General features: G+C 42.7%; 2 protein-coding genes and 1 pseudogene across 4 annotated transcripts; 1 reads left to right on the top strand and 2 right to left on the bottom strand.

Moving 5' to 3' along the window:
- Positions 1–1,192: 1,192 nt before the first annotated feature.
- Positions 1,193–12,309, bottom strand: LOC308104691 (TERF1-interacting nuclear factor 2-like). 2 transcript variants are annotated; one of them, XM_080455186.1, is made up of 7 exons: positions 12,194–12,309; positions 11,264–11,466; positions 4,818–4,919; positions 4,182–4,277; positions 3,964–4,074; positions 3,684–3,807; positions 1,193–3,578 (listed from the first exon to the last, which is right to left on the bottom strand). In XM_080455186.1, exons 1-7 carry the CDS (start codon positions 12,216–12,218, stop codon positions 1,624–1,626), a joined length of 2,616 nt encoding a protein of 871 aa, XP_080311312.1. In that variant the 5' UTR covers positions 12,219–12,309; the 3' UTR covers positions 1,193–1,623. The 2 variants fall into 2 exon arrangements, with proteins under 2 accessions (XP_080311312.1, XP_080311313.1); XM_080455187.1 differs by having other exon boundaries at positions 3,486–3,578; positions 3,662–3,807.
- LOC308104355 (drebrin-like protein B) lies at positions 8,603–10,048 on the top strand (annotated as a pseudogene). Its single transcript has one exon. The product of its transcript is annotated as a drebrin-like protein B (transcript).
- Positions 12,310–14,323: 2,014 nt separating the features above from the next.
- kdelr2b (KDEL endoplasmic reticulum protein retention receptor 2b) lies at positions 14,324–21,351 on the bottom strand. The gene is made up of 5 exons (XM_080456194.1): positions 21,023–21,351; positions 18,526–18,626; positions 17,520–17,678; positions 16,982–17,234; positions 14,324–15,796 (listed from the first exon to the last, which is right to left on the bottom strand). Exons 1-5 carry the CDS (start codon positions 21,111–21,113, stop codon positions 15,762–15,764), a joined length of 639 nt encoding a protein of 212 aa, XP_080312320.1. The 5' UTR covers positions 21,114–21,351; the 3' UTR covers positions 14,324–15,761.
- Positions 21,352–22,259: the final 908 nt, after the last annotated feature.

The raw sequence follows: 22,259 nt of genomic DNA, 5'->3' as shown, positions 1-22,259 counted from the left end.
TAAACGCTCCTCCGAAACGCAGTGCATCTACAATCAGTTCCGGGCATGGAAAACCCAAGTCCTCTCAGGAGGACAGAAGGTCACCATGATCAGTAATGGAAAAAGTACTCACATTTCTTAGCTAAGTAAAAGTACAAATAAAAGTTATGAAATAAAAATGTAAATATAAAAATATTGGCATCAAAATGTACCTTAAAAAATGTACCTTAAAGTACCAAAAAGTAGTAAGTCTCACACTGCAGAATGTCCCATTTCACACGTTTTCAAATGTAGAAAAATCTTTTGAAAATAGCAGATCGGTTATTTTTAAATGGCCAAAATGTATATAGGGCTGAAGTGGTTAATGTATTTTTGTCTAATAATAAACTAAAGTTTCAAATAATAGTAGTGGAGTAAAAGTACAATATTTGCCTCTGAGATGTAGATGTAGTGGAGTAGAAGTAAAAATAGAAAAATGGAAATACTCCAATAAAGTAAAAATAACTCAAAATTGTACTCAAGTACAGTACTTGAGTAAATGTACTTAGTTACTTTACACCACTGACTATTATACATCTACAAAGACAGTTGTCCCGACATTTGATGTCACAAGCAGTTTGATCTTTGGTAATGTTCTCCGTGTCCATAAACAAAATCTACTACCGCCTATTATTAAAATTATAATAGATTCACCAAGAACCACATTTTGGGTTCAGTCAGTGCAATATAGCACTGTGCAATATGAAATAACCTTGAACAAAGTAATGTTGACTGAGAAAAGAAGGGGTTGTGTGACAATGTTTCTTTATTGTAAAATGATCCGTCAGTATTGTGTTCTGACACACAATGTACCAATAAATAGTTATCTATAAATGACAGTGTTAAAGGGGAAATCCACCCATTTTCAATATTTAACTATGTCATTAATATAGCATAAAGGAGTTGTGTGGAAATAAGAAAAAATTTAAAAAAAAATTAACATTGCAAAAAAATTTAACATTGCAAAAAAATTAACATTGCAAATTACACTGTGATGACTCATCATGGTGTAATTTGCAATGTTAATTTTTTTGCAATGTTAAATTTTTTTGCAATGTTAATTTTTTTTTTAATTTTTTCTTATTTCCACACAACTCCTTTATGCTATATTAATGACATAGTTAAATATTGAAAATGGGTGGATTTCCCCTTTAAATGAACACATATGGCCAATTAATGAGTCTAGATAAATCACTCAGAGATTACTGTCCCTCAGAGCAATAATTTTAAGTACAGAATAGAGAATGAAAGGTAGAATAACCCCCCAACACACACAGGAAAAAGGCAGTCACAACAGTGATTTAACGAAGAGTTAAAAGTACAGAACGGTTATTTTCAGCCTAGGCAAACAGAGTATTGTAATATTTCTAGCACTCAGGATTGGAGCAATCTAGCAACTGGAGCTCTTCTGGTGCATCATGGTTAATGTCCACAGCTTAACGGTTATTAACTTAAGTCTGCAGTATATAGAACAGCCTTGTGTTTTGTTTCACTCCAACAAATGACTGAAGTACATTTAACAAGCCAGATTGAAGCCCACTTCTCCCTACAATATGATGACCCAGTGATCAATGTGGGGTTATGATCCTTTCAAAGCTCACACGGTCATATTTGTGTGAACGTATGTACAAGTCTTTTGTGTCTCTTCATGCTATAAAGCTGTGGAAACCCTTTACCACAGACCGAACATACATAAGGCTTTTCTCCTGAGTGTATACGCATATGTACACTGAGTATACAGTCCCTTATGAAGCCCTTCTTACAGATATCACATTTAAATGGTCTTTCTTCAGTATGAGACTGCATGGTATGCCTCTTCACTTCACCTCTGGACCTAAAATACTTATCACAGTCAGCCATTTTGCACTTGAAAGGCTTCTCCCCTGTATGGATCAGTTTATGTCTACCTAATGCTGAAGAGGAAAACAATTTCCCACAGTCTGGGCATGGGAAACGGAATAACTGGTGTAAATGTTTACTCTTCTCATGTTTCCTCAGGGACCCTTTCTCTCTAAAGGACGCCTCACACTGCGAGCAAGAATATCGTCTCTCATCGCGTAGGTGGCCATGAATGTAATCCCAGTGCCTTTTCAGATTTGTCCTGACGGAGAACGCCTTACCACATTCTGCACAAAGGAATGGTTTCTCTCGCGTGTGCACTCTCAAATGAGATACGAGGTCCGCGTCGTTTCTGAATCGCATTGCGCACTGAGCACACTGGAACGGCAGCTGTCCTGTGTGTTTCCACTCGTGCCTGATAAAGTAACTCAACTTGGAGAAACCTTTGGGGCAGTGGTTACATTTGAATGGTCTGCTCATCCGATGCACATTTTCATAATGCCGAGCCAAGGGTTTGTAAAGACGGAAGTTCTCCTCACACAGTGTACACTGAAATGGAGTGTGCGAAGCCTTGTGCCTTGCCAATGTATCCTCGTTTCGCAGCACTTTCCTGCACACCTCGCAGTAGAGTTTATTATGTGTCCGTTTGTGCTCCTCCAGGGATTGTTTGTACCTAAATGCCTTTTCGCAGTCGACACATTTGAAAAGACAACGGCCCTCCTCGCCCTCCCCTGGGCTCACCTGCTGCTGATCATAGCATGTTCTTTTTATATGCAACATGAAGGACGACACAATCTTGAACTTTGTGTTGCAACGTGGACAGGCGTAATCACCATTTGGGAAGTGGACTTTCAGGTGTGCCGTCATGGTAGTCTTCACTTGCTCATTGCAGATGAAACAGCGGCCTCTTGACCTTCGGAAGTGGGTCTCTTTTGCAGTGGCAGGTTTGGGGTGTCGATCATTCTGCGCTTTGCGCTTAACTGACTCATCAACATTTACCATGGTGGAAGGTTCTTCATCTGAGCTCCTGTATGATGACTCCTCATCATCACAGCTTTCTGTAGGAGCAAAATAAGATGGGTCTATGTCAGAGCTGACTGAAGCCTCATCATCAGATACCTCAGGGGAAGTCGCACTGTTTGGTACCATTTCATTAACTGGTGGCAAAACGGATCCACTGGTGGACAGAGACTCTGAGGCAGCTGGTTGGAATGTAGATAAAGAACTGCAAGCAGGACTTTCCTCTCCATGAAGTCCTCTTTTCTCTTGCAGCAGAATCAGTTTCATCTCGAGATCTCTGTTCCGTCTTAAGGCTCTAGAATGAAAAGCCAGTGATGTGTCAAGTTCTTTCAGCAAGACACTGCAGTTATTTGGAGGTTGAAACTTCTTCCTGGCTTCTGTATCAATAATGTCCGCGCTCTCTTCATTTGGTGTCTTCATCTCATTCATTTCTTCATCATACAGGGGTCTCATTCTTTCATCACTTCCATTAATGACACCAGGTTCATCAACTATTTCCTCTTGGTTTCTCTCCACAGTGGTCTCGTTTTCAGTACTCTTTATACTTGAGGTTTGAGATGTACTCTCCGTCTCTGATCTTAATGAAACTATATCACACAAAGTATGGGGTTCTGATTCTTCATTTTCATTGTCTATCTGTCCTTTTTCCACAGAGAAGAGATCAAGCGCTGAAAAGACGCGGGAACCATCATACGAACAATCTAAAAACAAAAAATAACAGTTTTAGCAAAATTATAGGGAAAAGAATCTGAAATTAAGTGATCACAATCTATAAATTCCTCACGATTTGATTATCTATAGCTTACTACTGTGTTTTAGCTGTCTGGGGTCTTTCTGATTGTCCAGTAGAGTTTTAAGCTCTTGAGAGTGGGAAATGGTCTCCATGCATTCCTCCAGAACAAATGGAACATTGCCGAGCATGGATGCAACCTGAGGAAAGGTGGAATGTGGAGTCAAGCAAGGTCTGAATAAATATGAACTGCAGGTTACCAATAACAATTAAATATAAAATTCATAAGTTGTGTTGATATAAACGTATTGGTAAAAAAAGAAATGTTGCTAGGATTTTATTTCATGCTAGTCAACCTGTTGGAGGGTTTGACGAGGAAGAACATGCTCAAATCTGGATAGAAACAGCCACATCAAGGTATTCAGTTCCTTGTCAAACTTGGGACCAAATTCTTCAGGGAAAACATTCTGATGGAAAGTAATATGAGAAGACATCAGTGCACTTTTATGTGTATTGCTCAGCGCAAATGCAGTTTAAAACAAGCACAAATACAAAGTACCACATCAACTCTGACCTGGAAAAAGTGCTCTCTCTGTTCTGGATTTTCCAGCAAAGTTTTAATGCGATCTGAGAAGTTTGAGCTTGCCTGTTCCATAGTTGTAGCACCTGGCTGTAAGAAGAAAACATGAACATGAACTGTTAATCTAAAAACAGTGAGGGGAAGGACCATGTAGACCACTTTAATGTATATAAGCTTAAGAAGCATAACTCTAAAAGTATATCAGATGAAATAATCATGTTTGCATTTATTTTTTTCCCTCCTTGTTAATCATGTTGCTATGCTGCTGCAATGGCGGGGGAGCGGCCAAAAAAGTTATTTGTACCTGTACACAAGATGCAACAATAAAGACCTTGAACCCTGAAGCCTGAATTAATAAGGGTTATTTAAAAAAATCGATTTATAATTATCCAAATTTTCAAAGTTGTGAGCTTGTAGATGGTCTATTTTCGCCACTTTTGTGTGACACTATTGCACGTTACTATAGTGTAACATTGTTGTACGACAAAGAATTAATTATTCAATGCATGGAAAAAGTAATCAATAGATAAATCGCTAAGAAAATAGAATACCCGCTAAGAAAATAATTGATAGTTGCAGCCCTAATTAATGATGTGGCGAATAAATAGGTATATGTGACATTTCCCATACTTCTAGCAACCATGTTGCTGTGAGGGTGTGCAGTCTGTCCAGGTGTGGCTGAATAATGTCGAAGTCAGCAGTAGCCTCAGACCGGCATAACTCCACGATGAGCTGAAACCAGAACAATGCTTTTTAATACTTCTTAAAAAACACTCTTATTAACGAGGTAAATGCAACCATGACTTTCAGTTCAGTTCTTCCAGTTCTTTAAAAAGATATATTATAATAATAATAACAACAACAACAACAGGTCTGCCATCTATTTAACCTGCTCAGTGGCCTTGTAGTTAGAGTGTCTAGTGTCACAGCTTGGCTCTAGGCCGTGACAAACATTGGGGAGGAGACCAGGGTGAAGTTGTAAAGCAAGTACATATTTATTAAATAAGACCTAATGACAAAGAACTAAAGAAGTATGAACAGAACATAGTAAGGATCCTATGGGGTGTGAAGTCAGTAATCAGTAGTGTAGATGTGGATGTGTGGAGCATGGTGTGGTGCGAGGTGTGTGGATGGAAAGGAAGAACATAATCATAATAATAAGGGCATGGAGAATGGGGTTTGGAGCTGGTGGAGACAGGTCTGCTTCTCTCAGCTTCTCCCAAAAACTGGCCAGGGCGGGGAATTTATAGCCTCCTGGGGGCACCGGGCCCAGGTGCTTTCCAATGAGCAATCAGCCCCACCCTGCTCCCCTGTAGGGCAAGAGTTAATGCAAGGCATTCACACCCACAATCACCCAGACTATAATATGGGGCATCACACCCCCCCCCCCCCCCTTAAAGTCGTGGTCCCACTAGGAACCACGGCTCCCCATTGAATAATACTTAAATACAAAACAAATAATTGAACCCAAAATTCAATCATCACCACTTAAGTGCATTTTACATCACATTATATTTTACCATGGTTTTACTACATTTTAGACTTAGATACTTTCAGATACTTTTTCTAACACTTGAGTGTAATAACACCCTTAGGGCCCTGGCTTTGCAACCCCCTGGACTCTCCTCCCCCCTCAACAGCTGGATCCTGGTGTTTCAGCTAGCAATAGGGCTGTCAAGGAGCAGGACAGGCCAGGGACCACAACGCCAGGCTCTAAAAAAAAAAAAAATACATCAATGATTAGACAGACATTTTGACTGGTGCATTGTCTCTGGCTCCAGTTTACTCTAGACACCAAACCTTGGGTAGCTGACCCAACTGTCCTCTACCTCAGTCACTGCCACTGACTGAGAAGAAGGACCGAAGGTGGCTGACCTAGGACCATAGCTAGGTCGTAACAGGTTTACATGACACAACTGAGTAGCATTTCGCAGCTTCGGAGTTGAAATGAGGTAGCTGACCTCTGACATGCGCTCAACAACAGTATATGGACCTGAAAGATTCGCTTGGAAAGGCAAAAGAGCCAGCACTTGTTCACCCGGTCTGAACTGCCGACGTTCAGCCCGCCGACCAAATGAACGCTTAATTTTCACCGTAGCATTTGTACTGACCTCTTTAGAATGCGTAGCAGGACCTACATGGTTCAACAGTGGTGGTGGCGACACATTTGCCCACACGCGGCCCCCAGCATGCATGTTACCCAGGAGAACATCGACCCCAGCCATCGGCAACGCCGTGCGCAACGCCACTTTCACCTCGCCCTGAACCAGACCACACTCAAGATTGAGTTTGTGTATAGGAGAAGGGATTATGGACATGCCCATACCACGGCTCAACATGTCACCCCCAGTAGCAGACTGTGCAGAGAATGGCAGGAGAGTCAAGCACGTATGTGCCCAGTGCAGCTGTGTCCCGCAGAATTGTCACAGGTACTTTTTCACTGGACCCAGCAAGGGAGACAAATCCCCTCTCCACGAATGGACGGTACGCCTCGTCTACATCGCAGAGACTCCTCTCGTTCCCATGTAAAGGACCTTCCGACCTTGACACCACTGACACCGGCGCAACAGCCGCTGCCGACTTCACCTCCATTTTTTCTCTCTGTTTCAGTGAATAACAGTCTGCTTTAATGTGACCCTTCTTGCCACAATAGTGACATGTTTTGTCACCGTCACGGGCAGCCCAACTTGTCCCGTCCTCCATTTTAAAATTCCTACTGAAAGGTGCGCTGCGCCCGCCGTCGCCATGGCTGGATGCGGTGCCCTCCTGATGCGTAATACGGGAGCCCCGTGGTACCCATTCACGGTGCGTCAAGACGTACTGGTCAGCCAAAGCGGCTGCTTCTGCCACAGTTTTAATCTGCTGCTCGGTGATATAAGTTGCTATGTGACTGGGAATTGCATTTTTAAACTGCTCTAGCAGTATCAAGTCGCACAACCCCTCACATGTGATCCCACCTGCAGCCATACGCCAACGGTTAAAAATGATCACTAATTCCTGTGAGAATTCTAAATGTGACTGTTTGTCGTCTTTTCTGTTATTCCTAAAGCGCTGACGGTAACTCTCAGGCACCATTTCACACACTTTAAGAACAGCAGACTTCACAGTGGCATAATTTAAACTTTCCGTTACTGATAACGCAGAATACGCCTCCTGTGCCTTCCCAGTAAGCACCCACTGCAGCATCACAGTACGGTCCGCATCAGGCCAACCTCTCAAGTTTGCCAGTCTTTCAAACAATGAAAAAAAGGTTTCAGGCTCCTTCTCACTGAACTTTGGCATCAAACGCAAGCTCTTCACCAAATCAAAAGGTTGCTTTTCTGAAGCTACACTTCCTCCTCCCTCCAACATCGTCTGGTCCATCTTACCTTCCTTTACTAGCTCTACCTTCTCCCTCTGCAGATTCTCTATTTTTCCATTTCAATTCTCTCTCGTTCTACTTCCACCCTTTCTTTTTAAATTTTAAGCTGTTGTTTGGTCCTCTCCATTTCTAGCTGAATAAGCATCAGTTCTTTTTGTTCTGAAAAAGACAGATTTTGGGTCTGTTTCATTTCCTGGTAAGATACCAATATCTTCCAAGCCAGCACTTAATACTACCTTAATTGTCGGTACTTTCCGTCTCCTGTCCCCAATGTCAATTTTATAATAGTCAGCAATTTCTAGGAGCTGCTCCTTTGTACAGCTTTCCAAAAAATCTTCTGGCGGCGACGCAACAAATTTATCAATTTGAGCCATTTCAATTATCACTTGAATGTATATTGGACACAAGTTAAATACAACACTGATACAAACTGTAACTGAGTAATCAGGAGCGTCCCCTAGCTGCCTAATCAAATCTTATATAACTCACCCCTAGCTCTTCATGAGGTGTTGCGGGGGTATTTACGCACTAAATATACGCAGGGGACAACGTAATCAGTTGATAACCACGCTGTCAGCCACGTACTGTGCCCCCGAGACAACTGCTACTACCGCGTTCACCCCAACATTACAAAAATACAAGAAAAAAAAAAATCCACGAAAGTTTAAAAACTAAACGTGGCTTATGCCTAACATGGGACAAACAGTAGCTACTATATATGAATACTCAATCTCTCAGTATCAGTGTGTCAAAACCTAGCCCATATACATTCAAATCTCCATGCTCAAAGAAAAAACGAAACGTTAAACTAAACACTGCACGCACTGAAACATTTTGAAACCGCTTCAAACAAAGAAAAAGGGAACCCTTCCAAACTGCATTTGATGGCCCAACTTACATCACTGGGAATACCCCAATTACTTCAAGACCGGCTTTCAAAAAAAAACACTCAGTAACTGCGCGCAACAAAATACTATAACTTTAACTTAACTTTAACTGAACTTTAAAGTTTAACAATACTCACTTGGAACGAGCCCCCATTTGTCAGAGCACCGCCCGTCGCCACACCTCCACACAGAGGAAGGGCGCATCCCGGATAGCTAGCTGGCTAGCTATAATACTGTGTAAACTAACATAACAATGGCAGTTAACCTCAGCAAAAATGTCCCTGCTCTGACAGCTGCATACAAAGAGGTCGTGGACGAGAAGTCCGACACCAACTGGGCCCTGTTCACTTATGAGGGAAACAGTAATGACATCTGTTTGGCAGAGAAGGGGGACGGGGGACTGGAGGAGTTGGTGGAGGAGTTGAACAGTGGGAAGATTATGTATGCTTTCTGTCTGGTCAAGGATCCAAACTCTGGCCTGTGCAAATATGTCCTCATCAACTGGACTGGAGAGGGAGTGAAAGATGCCAGGAAAGGGCTGTGTGCTAACCATGTCAGCTCCATGGCCATTTTTCTCAAGGGGGCCCATGTCACAATAAACGCCAGGGCAGAGGAGGACGTGGAGCCTGAAGTCATTATGGATAAGGTGGCCAAGGCATCAGGAGCAAACTATAGCTTCCACAAAGAATCCAACCACTTCCGAGACACTGGTCCTCATCGTCCTGTGGGGTCAGTGTACCAGAAGACCAATGCCATGTCAGAAATCAAAAGGACCAACAAAGACAACTTCTGGGCACAGACAGAGAAAGACGAGGAGAAGAGGCGACAGGAGGAGCGCAGTAAGGCGGATGTGGACCGCCAATATCTTGAGAAGGAGCGGAAGGATAACGATGCCAAGGAGTCGGTGCAGAGAGACAAAAGGGAAAAGGAGATCGCCTCTCAAATTGACCAACAGAAGAAGTACCAGAAGCAACAGGAAGCTGAAAACAGAGACCAGGAGAAGCAACAATAGGAGGTGCAGGAGAAGGAGTACCAAGCAGCCCAGAAGAGAGGAGTCAAGCGAGGTGAATCTGTGGAGAAGGCCAACGAGGCGGCCTCTCTCATCTCTCAGCGTGCCATGAACCCCAGAGAGATGTTCAAACAGAGGGAGCGGGGCATGACTCCTAGTGATTCAAAGCCCTTTTCTCTCTTCTAATCTAAGCAAGCTTGTGAGTCTGAGTGAGCCGAATCACCCCTGCGCCAACCCTCTCCTGTGCCAGTAGTCTCCATCTCTCCTTGCCACAGAGCCTGATGTGGATGATGATGAGCTGTTTGATGATGAACAGGAAGTTCAGGAACCCATTCCCATTCCCCAAGATCCGCCACAAGTTGTTCGAGAGGAGCCGCCACCAGCTACCAAATCTCAGGTCCCGGAGGCACCCGTCTATGAAGAGCCACCTCAGGTGATTACCTCAATGGAGGAGGAGAATAACACCGATGACGTGCCTGCAGATAGAGGCATCTGTGCCAGAGCCCTGTATGACTACCAGGCTGCTGATGACACTGAGATCTCATTCGATCCCGGACGAGCCCCCATTTGTCACAGCTTGGCTCTAGGCTGTGACAAACATTAGGGAGGAGACCAGGGTGAAGTTGTAAAGCAAGTACATATTTATTAAATAAGACCTAATGACAAAGAACTAAAGAAGTATGAACAGAACATTGTAAGGATCCTATGGGGTGTGAAGTCAGTAATCAGTAGTGTAGATGTGGATGTGTGGAGAATGGTGTGGTGCGAGGTGTGTGGATGGAAAGGAAGAACATAATCATAATAATAAGGGCATGGAGAATGGGGTTTGGAGCTGGTGGAGACAGGTCTGCTTCTCTCAGGCTTCTGCCAGACACTGGCCAGGGCGGGGATTTTATAGCCTCCTGGAGGCACCGGGCCCAGGTGCTTTCCAATGAGCAATCAGCCCCACCCTGCTCCCCTATAGGGCAAGCGTTAATGCAAGGCATTCACACCCACAATCACCCAGACTATAATATGGGGCATCACACTAGGGAGGTTGGGGGCTCAGCTCTGCACTCAGCAGCGTCACAGTTTGGATTGTGCGATCTGGAGGAATTGATAACGCTTGAATACATCAGAGCAGGTAGGATTAAAACTGGGTGACGACCAAGAAGGATTCACTCACATACGTTCCATTTGTGGGTGGATCCGCGCTGTCGGTCTGGCTAGTGCCAGGCTAACTCCCAATCAGCACTGTCTCTAACCCCCAAGAGACACCGGGGTCAGCCTCAGGCGGGTCGCCTGGAGGAGGGTGTCTCTTGCAAGACCCGAAACACCCAGTGACTCCAGGTAACAACACTGACGATGTGTCCAGTTTGTGCATCAGTTGATGTTTTATTAACTAACTGATGTATTGAAGCGATAACAAGGCCCTACGGCGCACACATTTTATATATAAAAAAGAGAGAAATAAGAGAGAGAAAGCAAGAATAGCGAAGAGATGGAAGAGAAAGAGACATAAAAAGCCTTGTGAAAATGCTAGTGTCATGCCCAGGGTAAATTTGTACATCATCAAGGCACCTCATGCTGCAGAAATGGGAGATGGGCTCCTGAATGATGGCAGGAACCGCATTGGTTCTCAAGGCTACTTCCCTAGGCCCTACTGCCATCTATTTGGACCCTAATATAAGCAGGCCAAACCATTGCTCTGCTGTTGTTGTTGTTTTTAACACAGCCTAGATCATAGCCGAAATAGAACAAAAAAACAACATCAACAGTACAAGTTAAATGAAAACAATCATGGCATGATGCAACTGTTTTCTGTGATTATTTTACTCACCCGTGCTCTGAGACACAGAATGAGTTGAGCTCCATGTCTTCTGGAGAGCAGCTCAGGGACAACGTCTGTCACCGTGGACACAAACTCTTCCAGGACGCCATAATCAGACACCACTTTGCGCTGGACAGTCTGCCAGATGGCTGCCGAGACCAGCCGCAGTGGAGACACCAAGAGACGCAGACAGGAGAGAGGAAGGGGGGGACCTGCAGGCAAAGTCATTGTCATCATCTTATTTACAGTGAAGAGGTAAACGTTAGCAATACGCTCTTATGTGGCGTCTCAAGGATGTGAGCTTGTTTTACAGAGGTTATGCTTGTAGTATCAGATTAGTCATGGCATATTACACCCACGTGATGTAAAAAGTGCTCAAATGTTTTACTTAAGTAAAAGTACCATTACTGCAATGTAGAAATACTCAAATATATTTCTGAAATACTTAAATACTCAATTTACTTGAGTAAAAGTACAAAAGTATTGGTATCAAAATATGATTAAAGTACAAAGGTAAAAGTACTCATTACGCAGAATGTCCCATTTCACAAGTTTTCAAATGTATAAAATGTATAAGAATCTTTTGAAAGTAGCAGGTATACAATTATTTTCAAATGGCCGAAATGTATATAGGGCTGAAAAGAAGAAACTACAAAGTAACTAAAGTTTTCAAATAATTGTAGTGGAGTAAAAGTACAATATTTGCCTCTGAGATGTAGTGGTGTAGAAGTAAAGGTACCGATAATTGGAAACACTCATCCAGTAAAGTAAAAATTCCTCAAAAGTGTACTTAAGTTCAGTACTTGAGTAAATGTACTTTACTTTAAATTACAACACAATCTACAATCTGATCGAGATTCGCATGGGGTCCCAAACGACATACTGTTTTTCACTGTGAGAATACATTTAAATACCAACTAATTGTCCATTTTCACTCACCATTTCCATTTGAAATAGACTCCATCCTGTAAATCCAGCTACAACATGGTCATAGTGGTCAAAAATGAACAGATTTGAGGTGTTGGAGTGAATGTTTACTTGTATGGCGATGGTGGTTAATAGTGTTGCCAGATTTTGCGAGAGAAATAAGCATCCAGGTCTATGAAAACAAGCCCAAGCGACTATATGAGCCCTTTAAACCTTTACATTTTGGCTATTTAAAAATATCCAATCTATAAGCTCACGCGTTGTGAGCTTGTAGATATGCTATTTTCAAAATAATCTTGAAGAAAATGTGAAAAATTTGGAATAGTTTTGAAACATTTTAACAACACAAATCTTTGGGGGTCCTTGACGTGAAAATATTTGCGAACCACTGTTTTAAACGACATTAGGAAACAAGCCCAAATGAGCCGCAAACACCAATATTTACATTCACAGAAAAAGAAGCCCAAAGTCGCTTACATCGGACATGGCAACACTGGTGGTTAGGGTGTTCTACAGATATGAGGCATCCGTGTTGAATTGATTGAATTGGTTCCGCTGTAAATCAAACGGTCATATCAACAACAGTCGATATATCCCAACTCACATAAATGTTCTTATATACAGAGATCATAGATTGAAGATCGTAACATTTTCTCCTAACATGTTGCAACTGTAAGAATAACACCCCTTGAGCGTGGAACTATAGAACTGCGACAAAAGAGACGAAAGCAGTTTGGTGTAGGACCATTCCGGAAGTCTAGTCTTCTTCTTCTATTGGTTTCTGGCCAAAGTACACTGAATGCTGCCCTCCACAGGCCGACGATGGCTCTTATATTTTCACATTAGCAGTGGTTCTCAAACTTTTTAATGGCAAGGACCCCCAAATTTGACAAAGGATGAGCCCGCACAGTTTATTTAAAAATAAACCAACTTTTCGACAGTGAAGTCTTCCTCAGGGTTTTAAAAAGGACCCCCAAATTGACACTTATTAGCCCGCAGACCCCCATTTGAAAATATATGCCAGGGACTCCCATAAGAGAAGATTTTTACGCCTCTACCTCTAGCAGTGATTCTCATTCTCGAATTTCATGGACCCCCAAGTTTGACATGCACTAGGATACGGACCCCCAATTAATGGCATTTCTATCTCTGGGACCCCAATTTATATTTTAAAATCAATGTTAATTTAACTCTGAGAGTGTACAAATGGAACCAAATGGACCCTTATGGGTCCATCATTTAGCTGGGGACCCCCTGGAACTCTCTAAATGACCCCTGGGGGCCCCCGGACCCCACTTTGAGAACCACTGCAATGGAGTGAAGATATTTCAGCACTGCTTTGCATAGGCTACAAGTTCTGTTTTGTTCTGTCCCAAATATTGACTGGAAAGAAAAGCTTGTAAAGCCCAGATCGGACAACTCCAAAGACAGTTATTGCTGTTCTCTTGTATATTTACTGGGAAGTAACGGAGTGTAGCCATATAGGTTGTTCAGCAGGCATACAGTAAGCTCATTTAGATATTGTTTATGCCATTCTTGCAGTCAACTATAGGGTTACACTTCCCAGGTGTGGTGCAGCATTTAAGACTAGAAAAGCCTGGAAGTGTCACATAACAACACAAACCTGCAAGGTGCAAAGCACAAAGCCTGGCATGCAACCAACGCAAAGCCACAAATGCATGGAATGTGGCAAAGAATTTGGGCGAAGGTCAACTCTTGGAGCACACAAACTCACCCACAATCCACTCTACTGTGCAGAGTGCGGGAAAGTTTGTCCAGACACTCAGACGTTAGCTGTGCACAACGTCATGCACAAGCTCGTCACATGCGCAATGTCCAGCAAGACTTTCAACGTGATACGTTTCCTCATCAAACACTACAATGACGTCCATCAGTTCAATGGACCACATATATCTGCATGTTTAGTGAATTAGGAGCTCTGATCAGACATGAGCGGACACACATGGGGATCATTCCATCAGCTTACCTTGTCACAAACTCGGAAGCAGAATGTGACATTGTGAATAAGATAGTTTAATTAACAGTTGTCAGTGTCGGTAAGATGGTATCTTAACTTTGTACATTATTGTCAGCTGGATGGATTTCATAATATTATTGTAACTACAGAATCAGAGACAAGTGTTTCCCATAAAATCTTTATTTGTGGTGGCAATATCATGCAAAAGCTTGGCTTTAAAAAAAAAATCTGGAATGGTCTGCATGAAAACAAATAAAGGCAGATATGTCTGGATAACTATTCTTGAATCCAATACAACAGTGTCTGTAGGGTCCTGCTCAGCTCTCGTTCCAACATGGGTATATTTTGAGCTTAAAATTATGCACATCATTTAGACAATTCTTACAGACATTGTTTATCAGAAAGAAAAAATAAATCACATCTGCAACTAAGGGAAAAAAATCAAATAGCTCATTTCAATTCTGTAGTGACAGTCCAACCACACACACACAATGGATTTGCTAGTTTCAAACATTTAGAGTTGCTTTTTGAAAGTATAATTGCTGATGGATGGTACACTTCCAACCCATGGCAATAAGATAATTCCACTGTGTGAAGTCATGGGGTATTCAAATGAAAGCATTCTTTTTACAGCAATGAAGGTGATCACCACCTTTTAAATCCTTTGATTTCACTTTTACCACCTCTCAAATGAAATGTTTTGCAACCCTAATGCCTGACTTATACTTAAGCTGCGTGCCATGTCGTGCACTGAAAAAACTGTTCATTGTACATTTACGTTGATAATGAATTGAGGTTGTAAATGAGCTATTTGTGGTGAATGACACCGGCGTGCAACCAAGTATAAATCTGGCTTAATTGTAACCATTTCATACTAATGAATGAATGCATTTCTTTGGAGGCAACAACATAAAAACATATTTAACTTCAGGGTTATTTTCAATATACAGCAAAAGAGTGTGAAGTAATGGCATTTGTCAAATGTATGCTCTGACAAGAGTATCCTAGATCCTGGAGTTAGCCTCTTTTACACAGGAATGTACACAGGTTCAGAATACAGGGAATGGAGTGGGACAAAAGATGATAAGTTTGCCAGCCAACGCTGGGGGATCAACATATCCCCTTAAATTTGATTCAGGAAAACAATGTGCATTTATTTAGATTGCAAATACTATTATAAACGGTTGAATCAGTAATATCCCACCACAACAAGTCCGCTCCAATATCATACAATGCCAAATCATAGGCAATTTTTAATATTTTCAGCTCTTAATCACTAATGAGTGTCAAATCACACTTTTCAATGTAGAAAACCTCTCACTTTTTCTTCCTTTATACAGAGTAATAAAAAAAGTTAAGGCAAGATGCATCAAACAGAAATCCAAAGGCCATGGGATGGCCTCTGCAGGTGTGTCCTGATTCCAACACGTTTGATCAGAAGAAGGTCTAGGACCTACTGTTAGCAGCTCCCTTTCGCTATCTGTCTCAGGCATCTTACACTGGCAGGGGGGGTGGTGGAGTAGGGTCGCGGGGAGGCAACAGTGTCCTGTGCTAACCCCGGTCCCCCCTCTTCGAGTCTGCCAAATCGCTTCTCTTTGGCACTTAGGCTGGCAGACTCAGCTTCTTTCCTTTCAGTACTGAAAATGAAGACGGTCATGTTTAACACCTCTTTCCAAGAGACAGGTGGTAACACTACCATAACAATAACAACCAAATAATACACACACAGACCTGAGGATTTACACACATAATGAAATGCAGAGCAGGGGTTAAGTGCCTGGTTAGGCTTCAGGGCTAATAATATACCGTAGGTATGATCTGGAGATAACATTACTACTGTATGCTGGGAGTTGCACTTTGGCATCCTATGAGGTCAAAGTTCATATAACACAACAGCTATGATGGCGTAAGGCTACCTCGGTATTGATATTGTGGGGAAGACTATTGGTCCTTTCACAATATTTACACAATTAGATTTTTTATAAATAATCATCCGTAATGCCTATATAATAACTAAGTGGGTAATAATAGAACAGCTAGAACAGGCAGGTGAGGTAAGTTCAGAAAATTACATCACTTTACTGTAATGCAGCCTTTAGAGCTAGGAAAAGACAACACATCACAATACAATATCTAAAATCCCAGATGATAACTAGTCATACTGGAAATAATGAGTGGATCAAAACTACAGGTAAAAATAATGCTGGTACAAGATAATAATAGGGCTGCAACTACTGATTATTCTACAGATTTCTTTTTTGATTCATCGAGAAGCGTTTTATTTATTTATTTATTTATATATTTTTCAGAATGTTATATATCAACAAATTAATCAACAAATTAACCACTAAATCACTAGTCTTATATTATACTTCGTCACACAACAGTGTAGTGATAAAAAAAAATTGAAACTAGCAGATCTGCAAGCTCACAACGCATTGATGGAATGCATTGTGAGCTTTTAGATCGGCTATTTTCATACTACTCAAAGACAATGTACAAGAACAAATTAAAACTTCTTGGCAGTAACCAGCTCTAATCAAAAACATAAATGATGAGCACTGGATATCGTAGAATGAAATACTTTATACTCAGATTTTCCTAAAAATCCCATTGTTCTGATGGGAGGTGATAAATAAGTGTTGCATAAAAATATGTTCATCCGTACGCTTGACACGAAACACATTTACACAATTACATAGAAACCATTGGTTATTTTTTACACTGTGATCTCCTCACCTCAGAACAATGGGATTGCCATTGGCAAGAGACAACCGAATACATTACTGTCATGTGCTTGTAACGGAAAGGAAATGACTCACCTTTTGTTACATACAAATAGAAGAAGTCGCAGTAGAGAATAGTCTGCACTACCCCAGCAACGATAGCAATCATGTCGAAGAATCCCTCAAAGTAGAAGCGCCATATCCAGTTGATGAGGTAAAGGGCTCTGTAGAGTCCAAGGAAGAACAGGTAGTGGGTGGTGATGGTCTCCGCCTCACCGGTCTTGCTGATCATGAAGAGCTGAGGTAAGATGGCCACCGACTCAAGGTAGATGGAGAAGGTCCACAGGATCTGAGGGGACGACGAAAACAGAGGGAATGATGGAGTTGTTTGGTGGAAGAGACAAGTCGGTTACGTTTTTGAAAATAATTGTCAAAAATAGCAAAAGTAGGGGATGTACGTACAATCTCACAACACGTCGCATCACAACGTGTTGTGAGCTTGTAGATCAGCTAATTTAGCTTAGTAAGTGGTTAAGCAGCTGCAAATTGCAACAGTTAGACCCTAGTACAAACATAAGAATTCGCAATATATCTGTATGAGATAGGACACCTGAATCACTGCTAGGTTTCTTACCTCCAGGGGAGAAAAGTCATGGTTAACAAGGAAAGCCAGGCCTCCAACTGGGACAACCAGGAACTCCACTCTGAATGTGTCATGGTTGCCATCATACGTTGCCTTGAACTTCGCATAAATCAGGTAAACGGTGGCGTACGCAGCTCCGATGTAGATGATCTGTGTAACACAGAAGTTTTATCATAAACTGCTCATGGTGTGTACTGGTCTGACAAACTAAATATCAAGCAAGCAGCTCTGTTGGTCAAGATCCAACTGCAACAGTTTGCATTACATATAGACATTTTACACCCCGATACACTTAAGTTAAGGTAGATTGTCTTTCCCCCCCCCCCCAACATCATCCATATAATATATGGTGGGTCCTCACTAATGTTCACTACGGAACGGTGCCATGTCTGTCTATTCGCTGTTTGTCTCAGAGTAGGACTGTGGATGGTTTTAAAATGTGCCTAGATTTCAAACTTTTTCTCCAAAGAAAAGATTTGCACACATTTTTAAAAATGGCAGATCTACAAAGCTCATAGCACGAAGTGACACGCTATGAGCTTGTATATCTGCTATTTTTGAAAGCGTGACACACACACTCATATACAATCTAAAAAAACACAGATGCTTTCCCGGTTTTAATGGGTTAAATTGATGCAAGGCTGTAGTTTCTATTAGCTTGGAATCCCCACCAATCATTTCATTGGTAGGAAGGTTTCTGAACTGTCCACAACTCACCTCTGAGACACAGAGCGAGTACACGGATAATGGTGCCATCTTATAAAGAGCATTAGCGAGGAGGACCAATAACAGGTAACGGGAAGATAAGGTTGTAAATGTGTGAACTGTTCCTTTAACTACTCCCGTTACACCTTGATAAACAAAGGTGTGTCTAGCTGGCAGGCACACCATTGTCTTAAAAGTGTGTGCGTAGTACAAACGCAAACAAGAGCTTCCAGGTACTTCTGGATATGATGATGAGGGCCAGAGGAAGGCGCCGGCGGTGTGTGTTCCTCACCTTCATGCTGGTGTTGTAGAGGGAAATGAAGGACGTGAGCAGGTCCAGGTAGCGAGTGGTGAACACCAGAGCAAACAGGATCTGACTCTTCCCAGAAATACCTGTCAAGACAGATAGAAAGGCTGTTTAATTGCGTCCTTTAGTTTTAGATCAGACGTTCGCAACCTTTTCTGGATCAGGGTCCCACGTGAAAATATCGAGAAAAAAAAAAGTTCACGGCCGGGCCCACCCATCTGACCACTTAACGTGTTACCTTTAGGAATAAGGTTAGGTTTAGGCATAGTTTTTACTGAGGTTACGTTTAGGAATACCTGGTGGTGAGAGTTCCGAGGTCACCGGATTTGACCCGCCGGGGCGAGCGCGTTCTAGGACGAGCGTTCTTGTATTCTCTGAGGGCCCACTTGCAATATCCTCACGGCCCCCGGCCCACAGGTTGGGAATCGCTGCTTTAGATCAGAGGTCTTCAACAGGGGGTCCGGGACCCCTAGGGGGTCCTCAGAGCTACTATAGCGGGTCCGCCTTAGTGTGAGAGGATTTTTTTTTTTTTTTACATTAACCACTTGAACCCCACGCTGGGCAAGACCTGGGATGTTGGTTGTCTAGGAAGTGAAGAACCGGAAACGGTTGAATTTGACGGAAGTACCGCCCAAGGAAATGACGTTGATGCTTTACAAATCTGTTAACATTCTCCGTGAATGAAACAAGTGTTGTGATTGGTCAAAAAAATATCGTTTCCGGGGGAAACGCGTACGACGGAAATCCTACCCACTCAGGACTTCCTAGACACTCGCTGCTTTAGGTCGTGACCAGGCTCTTCTTTTCGCAGATAAGTGAGGCTGGGACCGAGGCTACTTGAACCCTAGCATCCCTATTCTGAGGGGAACATTAGCCGAAAATAGCAGATCTACAAGCTCACAACGCCGTTGTGAGCTTGTAGATCGGCTATTTTTGGCAAAGAGGTAGAGGGAAAAAAAGAGGGAAAAAAAGTTTCATCCGAAACACAATTTTATACAATATAGTGGGGGGGTCCCTGCTTCATCTCTCTCTCAGCTAGGGGGTCCTTGGGCTGAAAACGTTGAAGACCCCTGCTTTAGATAAATGACTATTTCCTAATGTAATGGCAGATTGCATGTATTAATTCTACAGCACCCACGCCCCAAATACCGTTACCAAGGCCAAGACTGACCCGAGTCCAATGCAACACCATTATTCAAGCCTATGGTAAGATTTGCAGTGGCCAATTGTTACTTTGTCTTCCAAATGAGCAGCACCTGCAGTTTAACATTATCATTTCAAGCACAGACAGACAGACACACACACACACACACACACACACACACACACAGCACAGCAGCCCTTTAGAATGGCCATCTATGAACTGTATCTTGGTCTGCAACCACTGACAAGTGAAAACAAGCAATCCTCACACACCCAGAAAAGGAGGTGCAGAGTTGCAGAGAGCTGTCACACCTACTTCTGGTACAGATCATCCCAATTCCCAAATGACTATGGCCCACTCATTAAGACTATGGAGGTGATGCGATGGATGGTTGAACCAGTTAAGTTCCCATCATATTTACCTTTAAACCGTGCTGTGTACATCATAACAACAATGATACAACTCAAGTGTTGTTGACTGCACATCTTTCACATAACTGCACCATAGCTTTCATCCTTACGAAACAGGACACATGAATGAATGAAGCATAGCCACGCTGTAAAGACGCGTCCTTGCACACAAGGGCAAAAAAAGGGAAACCCAAGATTCGCTTTGCATCTGCAACAACAGCTCAATCAATAAGGGATAGTTTTACTAATTGGATGATAAGAGGCTGGCGGGGGGGGGCGCAACGTCAAAGGTCACGCCGGGCCGAGCTCGATGACCGATCGGCTGGCAACTGTCCCGGGTCATCACAGTCATCGTTATGTTAAGTCCCATCACGCACAGTCTGCGTGCCGACAAGGGACGATCTACAAGCGCGCAGCGGCAGGCATTAGCTCGCTAGCCGAGAAGCTAGCTGCAGCGGAGCTACTGGTTAGCAGGGTAGTCGGAAGACTCGCCCCAAAACACGCTCGCCCCCCATTTCTTTCGCCGGGACCAGCGGTTCTTGTATTTAGTTTTAACTGAAGATAAGGTTAGAATTACGTTTAGCGGGTTAGGCATAGTTTAGCTAAGGTTACGTTTATCTATAAAGTTAGGTTTTGCCACCGTTTGACTGAGGTTCCGTTTAGGAAATAAGTAACTAAGGTTAGGGTGGTTAGTCTTAAGCAGCCGCATAGTTTACTGAGGTCACGTTTAGGAATATCAGCCCCGGGGGGGGCGACTGTGTTTTGGGGCGAGCGTTTTGGTATTCGTTAGCAGTGCTCATGTACCGCATCATAACAGCATTGTATCGCTAAGTTGCCTGGGCTAAGCCACACCGTTTCCAGACACATAATACACAGTATGCGTGTGTGAACAAGATCCACAATTTAACATCTCATCATGGATCCTCACCAGCACAGGATCTGGTCTTCCATATCTTCAGCAGCAGGATGATGATGGCTGCTAGATGGGACAGATCACCGGTCAGCCTGAAGACGTTCATGTCGCTGCTTGGTTGCAGGATGCACACACGCAAAACCTTCTGCAAAATGCAAACCGATTTCACTCCCCGTCGGAAAGGCCTGATGTTCGGCTCCCTGCCGCCGATGTAACCAGTTTGTGATAATAGTGCTACGGTGCTGACTGTCAACAGACACCAGTTCTATGTATAGATAGATGATGATGGGGGAAAATGGCGAAGTGCTGCGCGACGTGGCCCGGGGACGTGGCCAACAACGATAGCGCGGCGGCACCCGATGCAAGCAGTGTTGCCAGGTTTTGCGAGAGAAACAAGCAACCAGGTCAATGCAAACAAGCCCAAAAGAAGCGACTAGGCTACATCATGGGCCCTTTAAACCTATATATACATTTCGCCTGAAAACCAGACAAATCTGCCAGTGGAAAAATATACATCACCTATTTGAAAATAGCCGATCTACAAGCTCACAACGTGACGTTGTGAGCTTGTAGATTTGCTATTTAAAAAAAAAAAAGAGTGGAATATTTGGAAGATTTTTTTGAAACGTTCTAGTACGGGGCTCCCTGGTACAAAACATTTTCAGATGGGGGTTAGGTTAGGGGGACAAATACATATTAATTTGGGGGTCCATGACATGAAAATGTTGAAGAACCACTGGTTAAAATAATTTAAAAATTGTGAAGCAAGCCCCCCAAAAAAGCAGCTACACTTTACTTCAGTGCCCTACGTTTTATCACTGGTGATGACTATCACACCCATCACTGTATTTTATATGATAAAGTGGGTGTTGGTCATCTCTTGCAGTACGCAGAGAGCAACATTGTATTCTTTTTATTTATATAAGGCCTTGTGTGGCAAGCTTCCTCTATACCTATCTTCGCTCTTAGAACCAAAGGTTTCTGGACACTCAACACGTTCACAAAAACACATTAGATATACGAGTCCACCACGTAAGAAAAGTGAACAAGGAAAGACTGCCTTCATGTATTATGCTCCACAAAAATGGAACAAACTTCAGGACTCTCTGATTGCCTCAATAGAGACATTTAGGGTACTTCTCGAGGACACATTTCATAGTAACTGCACCTGTTTCATGCAACACTGTTTATTTGCATCTGTGATGATTGTAATATGATTCAAATGTTTATTGTTTTTCATTATGTATGTATT

Source organism: Gymnoscopelus braueri, assembly GCF_963280865.1.
Source record: "Gymnoscopelus braueri genome assembly, chromosome: 17".
Taxonomy (NCBI): domain Eukaryota; kingdom Metazoa; phylum Chordata; class Actinopteri; order Myctophiformes; family Myctophidae; genus Gymnoscopelus; species Gymnoscopelus braueri.
This window is presented reverse-complemented; position numbering and strand designations above follow the sequence as displayed.